We start from the raw sequence: 12,104 nt of genomic DNA on the forward strand, positions 1-12,104 counted from the left end.
GTCGTAACATTCGGATAGAAAGTCAAACTCACTCTGAGCCCCTAATGATACATGATGAGGCTCACTTATGGCTCTCTTACGATGTAAGCACTCTGTCCGTACAAGCGCTACTGAACAGGGGGGTCGCCCGTACAGGCACGTACGGGGGGCGAATCCGCAGCCCGATGGCACACAAAGTTTTGCCTGCACGTAAAGTTCTACGGCGTGTCTATGTGTTCCAAAATCCGTCGTAGTCTCGAGTTCGTACGGAGGCGGTACTTACCACTTACGGATCCCAAAAGATTGCCCAAGTTTTGGCACGTAGACAGCACGTAGACAGTACGGCGGGTTGTGTCCTTAGTTAAAGGCGCTGAGCCAAAAAGGAGCTACTCAAGCAACTGGATATGGTTTTGAAACGGTCAGACGTTTCGGATAGAATCCACTATCCTTCGTCCGTGACACTGAAGTGATCTGGAAGAAGCAGGTCTTTTATACTCTAACTATGAATGAAGACAATTTCAGATGTCCAATAGGAAACGTTGTATGGCATTGTCCTCTATAACATAAGACAAATATGTCTCAAATGATTAATTCTATCAATCAGCGTTTGAAAGACATTTATTTTCAAACTTGCTTAAAAGAGCTACACAATGATAACAAAGATGAATCGGCCGACAACAAATGGAGTAAAGTAAACAAAATTGAGTGGAAATGACACGTTACAACGTAAGAGGAAAATTGAGGAGTTAATACCAAATTGTAACCAGAAACTAATTCTGATGACCGCCATCTCCATTCTATTGGAGAATGCTTTGGCAACGTAATGATATACATGTAATCTTCATTGACACGACAAAAGTACAGCGACTTTCGTAAGGTCTACATGTATAACAGCTACTTACAGTACAACTAAACTCACAGATATGCATAGGTATGAATAAATCAATATATAGTGTATAGCATGTCATTTACACTATTGGTTCTACGGTATAAACATTCGTGAATATATTTACTTACTTGTACACAGTGAGGATTATCGCCTCCCAGAATGTAGCTGAGTTTATTTATCGGACAGAGAGTTGCAAATTCTTTATAGCAAGCAGAAAGTAATGCGAACAGCTCTGTGTGTTTATCATTATACCCAGAACAATCCAGAACAAAGTGAAGTCCGTCTTCGATCTCATTTGGGCAAAATGGACATATGAACTTTCCGACTATTTTACGTTTTATGACTTACAGAACGAAAGCTCTATCCTTACGCAGTCTTGTGAACAACAAGAACAACCTGACTGTCAAGGATGCCTTCAGGTATGTCTTCATCCCGCTTAGCCTGATTAAATCTCGCTTATAGCAGCCCGCCAAACATCCGCCGGCCCCCTCCGCGGGGAGGGGCCAGTTAGAGCCCTGGACAGCGGAGTTTGTGTTACACAGACTACATCCCGCTAGGCTGTACTAATGTTAGCCCTGTCCAATATAAGAGTCGGCAAAGTACCACATTCTCTTACAAGTCGTTCTTTATTCTTTATTTATTCACAAATAACAACATGGCTTGAAAACAAATGTATATACATAATTGTACATGCGGGGTGGGCAGAAGCCTATGTGGCCTCCCCCAGAACTAAGTCGCAGAAATAATTGAATTATCTATTAATAATTAAACTGAACGAAAAAAAGACATAACATAAGTTGAAATCATAATGTGAAGTAGACTTATGGAATAGAACTCATATTACAAATGATCAAATGAATAAACACAAAACAAAATTTGCAAATCATATAGAAGTATTATAATAGTAAATAATAAATAATATTGTGTTCAGGAATATTATTTACAATACACAAAAGGTAAATTCATGACTGGTATAGTGAGATGCAATATCAACAGAGAAGAAATGTAGCATTTTTTGCCTCACACAAAGGGCTTTTTTCTTGGCACAAAATATTTATCACATTCAGTAGATTTCGAATATTTTGTCATCAATCAAAGAAATGTGAGGGGGCTTGCACGTGTCTGCTACGTGCGCAGAGTTCTTTATGCCCCCCTCACATTAGGCGCGATTCGATCGGACGACGAGTCTGCGAGCTCTACATTACGAGGAGGCATGACCCTGACGGGAAGGGGGAACTCTGCCATTTCTTGGTCGGCATCAGGGTCATGCCTCCTCGTAAATTATAGATCGCAGACTCGTCGTGCGATCGAATCGCGCCTAATGTGAGGGGGGGGGGGGGGTATAAGAAAGACACGATATAAGGAAATGATATTTTACCGGTTACATTAAGACTTGACATAATATTTACATGTATCTACCTCGAGCTTATAGCCCCAAAGGTTAGCTTCTTTTCCGACAAAATTAGTCTGCCTCTTGCAGACAAAACAAAATGTCATTCGTAGCACCGCCACGTAATACCGTATAATTCCTCCAAATATGGTCAAACATGCTCTTACTTCTTCAGACAAATCACATTCTCCTACGCAGTCGTGTCAAAACTCATTAACAGGCAGTCTAACAGGCCTACCTACACACAAGTCACGTCGTGAACACTTAACTGTTAACTTCGCCAAATCACTTAAACAGTCGAAGCTGTACAGACACCTACTACCACTCTCACGTGTGGATATCAGTGGCAGGGTGACTCGTTCATCACACAAACTCGACACTGTTCATTGTAGAACGGAAAGATACAGATCGAGTGCTATACCCTACATGGTGCGCAAGCTGAACATGTAAATACCTGAATCTGCGCTCTAGATGTGACAATCTGTTTTATAAGCGAACTTTGACTAACTACCCATCACCTTCGTAATCAAATTTGTTGTATTTTTAGCCAAATTTGTCACTGTTAAGCAACTGTGTGCAATATATGTAAATACTATGTGCAATATTCGCTAACGTGCAATATTCGCTGATGTACGAACATTGTTTTTAATAACTGTCTTCGATTTTGATAAATGTAACACGACAGTGCAATTCAGGGCCATGGCCCTGCCATTCTGTACCGTGTAAAGTGATGAAGAAGAAATAAACCATACTATAGTCTGTGCCGTTGGGACCGGGCATAGGAGGATGACTAATCATGGCATTAAATATTCATGCACCTTGACGTTGGCTGTTGTACTGTTTGTCTGTTGTCTGCACAGTATAGCCATGTACGTGCAAGCAGAGCCAACCAGAACCACCTCATAAAACCGCCTCGTTCGCTTCGCTCACATCGGTAGTTTCATTTGGTGGTTATAGCGAAGACCCAGGCGTTATGACACCATATACACCTTGGGGTGGGTCATTAACCCCCTTCTACTACAAAATGTTGTTCCTCTTTTATTCTATAAAGCGACTTTCTGTCCTGGAGAGCAATAACCACTATGCCACACTACTTTGGGAAGAAACATACTTAGTAACCACGTAAATGACACGTTGGTCTCTATTGTGCCTTTTAAAGGAATAGTGAATGTGTTATTCACATTGACTCCCAGGAAAATGACCATGCAACATTTCGACACATCGACAAATTTCGTCTATATCTCGGACATGTCAAGATGTAAAGGAATAAGAAAGTGCGTCACGAGAACACCGGTGCTTCACTACCGCACATGCGCAATCGTCGGCAATGGCGGGATTCTCCTCAACAGCAGCTGTGGGAACGAGATCGACAGTCATGATTACGTCATCAGAATCAACATGGCGCCCGTCAAGAACTATGAGAAGGTAAAATTCTCTTGGATGATTTCAGTCACGTGACTACGACGTAGTGCTATCTGCGTTGTTGTATGGTTCATATAGCTGTTTAAATGACCCGCCCTGAGGTGTTTACGGTGCCTTAATACATGGTAGGCTCCTATAACCACCAAAAGAACGACCGAGCGTAGCGACCGACCATGAATTATGGCACCGTATACGTATTCACCGAAGGAAGTGGGCCATTAACATATCATCAAACATACATTTTAATGTATAAATATGCCTAGTGACGACTCCCAACGGTGTATTTTCTCACTTTGGAGTCGCAGTTTCTGTTTGTCCAGCCTTTTTTCTTGCTGGCCGGTCGAGATTGTTGCTATCCCTGCTTTCCAAATCCCCTTTAATACCCGCACGGCCAAACGATACAATCTCATCACCAAGACACTGTTTGTGATCTACACTTCCGACGAGTTTGAACAGCGGCGCCATTTTGGATCTCATCCCTCCTCCTAGGGGTGGGTACCGGACTACCGGTACAGAAAATTCAGGTCCAGGTCCAGTCCAGGTCCAGAGGATCAGGTCCAGGTGTGGACCTGAACCTGGACCTAATTGTCTGTGAATGGGTAATACTCAAAACAATGATCCATTTCGCTACAAAAGAATCTGTTTGGTGGAGTATCATATCTTCAAGTGAACAACGCTAACTGCCTCTGTTAAGTTAGACCAATATTGACTGTAGAAACTTGATAGAAATAGCTATCAACTCTCCTCTACTTCGCCGTTGCTGTTTTCTTGGACCAATAAGCCCCAAAACACGTGAAAGCCTACCGCCGTATTGACGGTATAATCTGTTCATTACTAATCGGTCCAACACCCGGTCCAATGAATCTTTTCAGGTCCGGTTTTTCTGGACCGGTCCAAAAAGGAAAAAAAATCGGTTATATACTGGTACACCGTACCGGTACCCAGCCCTTCGTCCGCCTTCTTTCCAGTAGCTCATTGACGAGTATCTGCTGTTTGGTGTATTGTATTACTTGGATAAGACATATTCATCGACATCCATAAATTTTCTTTTACAGGACGTGGGAACAAGGACAAACATGACTTCCGTCAATTGGACCCTCGCCAAAGACCTCTCGAAGAAACTTTCAAACACCACCACACGGGAAGAAGTTATGGAAAGTTTATCGACTGTAAATCATGGAGTCATCAGCTACTTTAAAGGATTGACAGATGAAGTCAAGGAGGGTCTTCGAGCTCTGGACAACAGTCTGGCACAGAGCGGCATGAACGTCTCAGTAACGTACTCTTTAGACAGTGTGCAAGCAAAAATATCTCGGTAAGACACGCTAAGATAAAGAAGAAAATATACTTGTGGAAAAGCATATGATATTAATTATGTTTATTTGCACAAAACCATGCCCGAAGGCTAATTACATAATACCGTCTCAAGGACTAAGCGAACTAGATAGTGTGATACATAAAATCAATGTCTTATCAACTACATGTATATGATACAATGAATACTATTGTCGGGTTTGACTTCTTCTTTGAAGACAGTGGTTAATGAACTGTCCCACGTTCTGTTGATGGTGGGATTTTGTGCTTTTAGTAGAAATATAGTCTTTTGGTGATCACTTAGGTGGTAAAAGCTTGGTGAAATTGTGACAGTTGTTTGAATAATGTACATGTATATAGTGATATTTATGGTTATTAAATCTATAGTCTTGTTCGACAAGAAAATCCAATTTGTGTTCATCTCATTGTAAAGTATCACTGTGGCGTTGTTATCTTTTCAAGATAGTCGACATCTCGAATACCTCTCGGATTGCAGATGCTGAATTGCTCTTTAAATCACTTAAAATTCATGTATTTTTGTTTCGTGTGGCGGTACTAGTGTAATGGCATGCGTTGAAATTTTGAGAGTTGAAGTTCCATTTATGTTTATTAATTCTATCTCTTCACTACTTTGCCTACCCAGCATGCTACGCACAACGCTGTCTCCAACATCCGGGCTCATCGCCTACATCCTGGGAACGACGTTCTGTGACGTCATCACCCTGTACGGCTTCTACCCGTTCGCCACGGACATGCGCAACAGGACGCTGTTTTATCATTACTATGATCATATTCCCGTTAATCACGGAAGTACGCACGATTTCAATATTGAATATAACTTTCTTACAGAGCTTCACAACAACGGGGCCGTTCGGTTAGTTTCTGACAAATGTGAATGATTCTATTCCCTAAAATGGGTAGAAATCAACAGCTGAAATCATACGTACATAATGTAATGGTTCTTTGGGAGCTTACCAAAGTCGTTAGTCTATCACAGCAAACAAATGTCGATGTAACAGCGTACTTACAATATATCGTAATTATTTTTCACAATCATACTAAAGATACTCAAGTAATCAGACGTGTTTTGTTAACGGTTAGACAATTCAGATAGCTTTTATTGTCTTTCTTTGTATGCATGTGAAAGATCCCACGTTGCTCAAATCATTGTTAGCTGTCCTTGTTGCGCACAATTTTTAAAACACTTGCGGTGTTCCCCAGGGGTTCATTTTTGGACCCCTCCTTTTCATTGTGTACATCAACGACCTGCCTAAATGTGTACAGTCATGTAAGGTGGCTATATATGCGGACGACACTATTGTCTACTTTTCACACCGGAGCAGACAGGTAATAACAGGAGTCGCTTCAAAAACACTCAGACTAAACCCTTCGTATACAAACTACTTAGTATATACACTACGAAAAGGATGAAGAAAGACTGAATGCAGCTATAGGACTTTCCAGACTATAGATGCAGAACCCAGTGACTGATGATATACACTACGACAAATACTTTATATGCTTCAGACAATGTGTGACACCCGCGGCAACGCTATGCTGACCCCTTGACCTTGTGCTTTGCCTTCAGTACTTCGCCTTGGATGAGCAGCTCCTTTTATTCTGCCTTTAGCTACTCCCGTTCTGCTTTTGGTCCTTATCTAAAGTTTGTCTCTTGTACATGTTTGACTACACACTAGGACAAATGATTGATGTACTTCAGCTAGATGACAATGAGTGACACACACGACAACGCTTTGCTGCCCACTTGTGCTTTGCCTTCAGTACTTCGCCTTGGATACGAAGCTCCTCCCGCTCTGCCTTTAGTTCCTCCCGTTCTGCTCTTGGTACTTAAAGTTGGTTGAAATCTGTACTTGCCTGGTTCCGACCGCTGGTCGATGATGTATGTATGTACTTAAAGTTTGTCTCTTGTGCATGTTTGACTACACAGTACACACTATGACAAATGATTGATATCGATGTACTTCAGCTAGATGACAATGAGTGACACACGCGGCAATGCTCTGCTGACAACTTGTGCTTTGCCTTCAGTACTTCGCCTTGGATACGCAGCTCCTCTCGCTCTGCCTTTAGCTGCTCTCGTTCACAGGCCGTTCTTATGGAAACCTGCTGCCACCATGCCGACTCCTGTCTCCCGTCCCACCTTAGTCTCTAGTCTTCTCACCTCCGTCTCCAAATCCTTCTTTCTCTCCAGAAGCTCTTCGTATTCCCTCTTCTGTTTGGTTTTGTAACGCTCGGTATACATCCAAGGAGCTATCGCCGTAGCCTGACTGGGCAAGCTGTTTTTAGACCGCGCCGATTTCTTCGGACGCGTTTTCCTAAAAGGAAATTTGAGTTACTTATAATGACATTTTGTTGTGGTCGTCTGGCTATTGCCTAATTTTGACTAACTGTTACGATTGGCATCTTTGTTGCGATGACATCCAGTTTTAAGTCACGACAGCTGCAAATTGAACTACATGTACATGTACATGATATGTCTAAACTTATATATGGACATGTATATATGACATACATTGTACTGGCACATCAGAAATATGGTTAGGCTGCGGCACATTTATCCCTCTTTGAATTTACACAAAAAAAACTATGTCATATTATTCGCCGAACCACACACCTGCTTATAATTATATTCTGAGATTGTAGTAAACTTCTTCTTGAGTCTTAGACAATGAAAGTTTGACAAATCAAATCTATATAGTCAGAGAACTCACTATGAAAAAGAATCGCAATGGAATTTTTTCTCAATATATACATGGTTAACAATTTAACATCAAAAGGACTTCAATACGCGAATCGGTTTGTGGAATATTAAGCAAAAATAAGCAACTTACGTCCTTGCAATCGTCACTGTGGTCTTTTGATGTTTGGTTGGAACAATGGACTCCTTGACTGGCGTTTGTGTCACACCTGGCTCTAAAGACTGTTGTCTGAGGAAAAAAATAATTAAAGACTTACATGAATGGTTTATCGCAGACAAGGGATGTGTATTTCGGATGCTTTCTATAATATCCATTGTTTTACAAACAATGCAAAGGTAGATTTGTGTGCAATGAAGAGACGGAAATTAATACAATAGAACGTGTTGACTTTCGCCGCTATTCAAAGAGTTGTCACTACTAGTATATCAATACTGGCAGTACAATGCACCTGTTCTACATTGTGTAGTCAAATAGAAGTTAGTAAAAAGTAAAGACGCTTCCGCTGTATATGGTTAGCAATATTAATTGAACACCAAAAGAAACTTCAGTGAACTATTACTGTATATGGTTCAACCCGTTGGCAATATCAATTTAACACCAGAATAAACTTCAGTGAACTACGAGGGGCGTTCAATAAGTAATAACTCTGACTCATTTCCCATAGCAGGAGATTAATGAAACTTGGCACAGTTATTAGTCTTTTTCTTCATGGGAACCATCCAGAGTCATGCATTTCTCCCATCGTTTGATGCAGCTCTGGACACCGTTTTTGTAGGACAACAGATGCCTCATCAATGGCAGAAGAGGAACGACCAGGTCTGGGAGCTGTTTCCACAGACTTCCGGCCATGTTTGAATTCAGGATGCCAGCGTTTTACAAGGTCATATGATGGGGCATCATCACCATAAGTTTCTTTCATTTCATCAAAAGTCTCCTTTGGTGTGCGCCCTTTCAAATACAAAAACCGGATCACTACGCGACACTCAACTGGCTCCATTTCACACCTGGTCCATCTCACACCTCACACCTGAGGATGATACTCAGGCAAGATATAAGCAACTTACGTCCTTGTAACTGTGGTATTTTGATGTTTGGCTGGAGCAATGGACTCTTTGGCTGGCGTTTCTGGAACATCTGAATGTTGTCTGTAGAAAAAACAACAATTAAAGACCTACATGAATGGCCCGTCAGAAATGTCTCAGACAAGGGATGTGTATTTCGGATGCTTTCCATAATTTCCATTGTTTGACAAACTATGCAAAGGTAGATTTGGATACATGGAAGAGACGAAAGTCAATACAATAAAACGTTTTGTCAACATTAAAACAATTGATTTATTAGTTATTTAATATCATCAGTTAACTGACAGTGTAATCTATACCAGTAAAAAGTAAATGCGTTTTTCATAACATTACTATCTATTGCTATGTATTTGTCTAAATGGTCTCTGTCATGCCTAATGTTATTGTTAGAACTTTCTGTCAAACAGGGAGAAAGTGCGAGATTGGACACAGCCCAATATCTGTTTACTTACGTGTTCTCGAGTGCCACATTGTTGTCCTTTTCCTGTTCTTGTTGTTTCTGATGCTTAGCGCTGTTCAGCCAGAACTGATGCCGATGCTCCAATGGCCGCTTCGAGTCACATCTGCTGGGGTGGCCCTTCGGCTTGGAACAAGGCCGATTCCTTTTATGACAGTATTCAAACCTGTGTTGTGAATAGGGGAAAGAATTAAATTGTTAACAGGTCGAATTTTATGCTTGTTTGTTTGAATTGGTGGGAGCGAAAAAACAATAGAGTAAAAATATTTAGCACAAGACACAATGATGCGTAAAAAAATAGCCGTGGGCATTATTTGTGTATATCTTCACGTATACATCTCTATATTGTTTGTTTCATTCTTTCACACAGCGAACTTTGGCCTATCTAGCTTTCAAAAGCTTATATTATTATAATGCAGTATCTGAAAGAATCAGATAGATATATGGAATCCAGGATGTGTGCTTGAAAATACATAGAAAGTAAAGAATTAACTTACGGCTTTGTAGGCGCAGTGTTCTCTGATTCATCCATGGCTATAAAGGGGATTTGCTAGTAGTCGGTTACACACCAGATGTGATGAAACCTGCAAGAAAGTCGTGTAATATAGGTATGTGCCAGCACTGTACATGCATTTCTAATACAACACAAGCAACAAGATGCATGTAGTGTACGCCATGTGAAATAAAGGACGAACGGATATTTAGCTAAGGCTATTGAAAAAAGCGCCAATACAACGTTAACGGAGCCTACTAGTGCTTACCGAACTCTACTTACAAAGCAGAAATATACGTGCTATCCATGATAAAAAAATCCCTAGACATCTTACACGGAACTGTAAGCATGTATAAGATTTTCAGACCTAAACTAAGAGTATTGGAGAGAGAAGGTGTGTATTTTTGTCGCTAGAGAATCTTATTCTCAATCTTTAATCGATACATGAAACAGTACATTTGTGTATTAAGTAGGCAATGCCATATGAAAAATCCTTTATAAAATCAACATTGCTGGCGAATGAATTTTAAGTTTTAATAGAAAGCTGTAGAGCCCAAGCTTACCGTACACAGTGCTGGCGTAGGGTCCTAGGATGACGGTCCCAGCAGACAACTGACGCGGGGTCTTTTAAATTCGCGGGCAATTATCACAGTAAGAGCGCTTGGCCAATCACAGCCCAGCTTCTGCCATCGATCTGAACCAGGACCAATCAATACCAGGCTTCTTTGGTTTAGCCTCCTTAGAAGACTTCGAGTGGGGCAAGACTTGGCTGGTGAGTCAGTTTCAAGTTGGCTATGGTTCTCTCCTCCTCGAGGCGAAACTCCTTCCACGGCAAACTACCTTTCTCTAGGAATCTCCCTTTAACGCGAATGGCAAACTCCTTTTCCCGGCATTAGAGAAGATTAGCCAACTTTGAAACTAGCCCCCCCCCCTCATGAAATATAAGCCAGCCCGCTCACTGGAAGCTTACGAAGGAGGCTACATTTGTTTGTTTATTTATTTATTTATTTGTTCAGCTGTTTACATAGCCAGTGTTGTCCAACTAGCCAGGGGCTATTGCCAAGGGCTTCTTTGGTTTCTTTGCCAAGGGCTTCTTTTTCTCTGGGAGGAAAAGTACATGTTACATATTATATACAATCACTAACATCATTTATTACATGTATACAATCTGTACACGCTAAAGTCACATATAATAGGTAAATATATAAAAGACTGCTTTGTCATAAGAACAATGCCGAAACTCATAATTAGCCCCACTCGGATTGTAATACAATATCAATGATTTAAGCTAGCTCTTATTGTTCTAGAAATTAGGATGCCAATTTCATTCTATATTCATAATCTGCATATGTACTAAGTTTGATACTTGTTGTAGTAATTAGGATGATAAGTTTGTTTCTTCTTCTCTTTTTTTTTGCCATACATTGTACCGTGTACGATCGTTGCGCAATAAAGTTCTTCTATAATGAGGTAGTGACAATAGCTGACATTTAAATTTAAAAGCAACAGAGAATGGATCTCCGAGAGAGAACCAGGCTTTGGCTTTGAAGGAGGATAATGTGGTAGCTGTTTGTGTTTCAACTTGGGAGATTGTTCCATAACTGAGTGGCTCTGTACTGGAAGAAGGCTACATTTGGTTAAGGTGGGGTCACACCTGCGTATATATTTGAGTCCGTATGAGGCGCGCATGGGAGTATTTGCCTCCACCAGGCCGAACAGGTCGTTGGAAAAATACTAGAAATTGGACAAACGTAAACAGGTAACAAGTCAGACGAGTTAGCTTGGTCGCTAACCATACTTCTCGGTCAGCTAACTCATCTGGCATGTTATGTATCTATATTTGTCCAATTTGTACTATTTTCCCCGAGACTTGTGGAGCCTGGTAGAGACTAAGAGCTTCATACGCACCTAAAACGGACTTGGATATATATACGCATGTGTGACCCCACCTTTAGCAAGCGGTACTGCACAGTTATTGGCGGTTCCTCAGATGATGGGAGACCTCCTCCCTAAACTTGGTCTGATTGTGATAGTTGTGTAGGGATAGGGGAGTTCAAATCCAGCTGTCATTGGGAAGTACTAGACTAAGTGTAAGTACTTTTGAGATAAAGGGCACGATACTGAATCTGTCAAAAAATAAACGTTATACATTGTAGTCACACCTTGACCTTTTTGTCATGTGACATGTAAGGTTACATTTTTGTCAAGGAATATTTTTACGCGGTTGTACTTATTATCAAGTGAAAAAACAAGAAAAATCTATCTGGTATATGTGTACCATGCTCTGTTTTTCCCCCTGAAAACCGTCCAAAGTAGATTCCCTTGTGGATGTCATTCATATTTCCCATCCAAGCGTCG

General features: G+C 40.9%; 2 protein-coding genes across 3 annotated transcripts in view; one reads left to right on the forward strand and one right to left on the reverse strand.

Moving 5' to 3' along the window:
• The window catches only part of LOC118406431 (alpha-2,8-sialyltransferase 8B-like), a 9,210-nt gene extending 3,207 nt beyond the window's left edge, over window positions 1–6,003 (forward strand). The window contains exons 2-5 of one of the 2 annotated variants that reach the window (XM_035806482.1): window positions 1,219–1,287; window positions 3,452–3,683; window positions 4,736–4,995; window positions 5,638–6,003. In XM_035806482.1, the coding sequence (XP_035662375.1) occupies window positions 1,219–1,287; window positions 3,452–3,683; window positions 4,736–4,995; window positions 5,638–5,893 (817 nt within the window). In that variant the 3' untranslated portion in view covers window positions 5,894–6,003. The remainder of the gene's footprint in view (window positions 1–1,218; window positions 1,288–3,451; window positions 3,684–4,735; window positions 4,996–5,637) is intronic. The other variant, XM_035806483.1, reaches the window with a different exon arrangement.
• Window positions 6,004–6,012: 9 nt separating this feature from the next.
• LOC118406435 lies at window positions 6,013–10,478 on the reverse strand. Its single transcript, XM_035806489.1, has 6 exons — window positions 10,310–10,478; window positions 9,751–9,837; window positions 9,249–9,419; window positions 8,779–8,859; window positions 7,847–7,942; window positions 6,013–7,330 (listed from the first exon to the last, which is right to left on the reverse strand). The coding sequence occupies exons 2-6, from the start codon at window positions 9,783–9,785 to the stop codon at window positions 7,096–7,098; spliced, it is 618 nt and encodes a 205-aa protein (XP_035662382.1). The 5' UTR covers window positions 9,786–9,837; window positions 10,310–10,478; the 3' UTR covers window positions 6,013–7,095.
• Between the last annotated feature and the right edge of the window lie 1,626 nt (window positions 10,479–12,104).

Source organism: Branchiostoma floridae, chromosome 19, assembly GCF_000003815.2.
Source record: "Branchiostoma floridae strain S238N-H82 chromosome 19, Bfl_VNyyK, whole genome shotgun sequence".
Taxonomy (NCBI): domain Eukaryota; kingdom Metazoa; phylum Chordata; class Leptocardii; order Amphioxiformes; family Branchiostomatidae; genus Branchiostoma; species Branchiostoma floridae.

Excerpts from the sequence above, each read along its gene's own strand:
- LOC118406435 (XM_035806489.1), bottom strand. The coding sequence starts at position 9,785 with ATGGATGAATCAGAGAACACTGCGCCTACAAAGCC. Across the intron at positions 9,420-9,750 it reads AACACTGCGCCTACAAAGCC|GTTTGAATACTGTCATAAAA; the intron begins GTAAGTTAATTC and ends TTCACAACACAG. Across the intron at positions 8,860-9,248 it reads AATGTGGCACTCGAGAACAC|ACAACATTCAGATGTTCCAG; the intron begins GTAAGTAAACAG and ends TTTTTTCTACAG.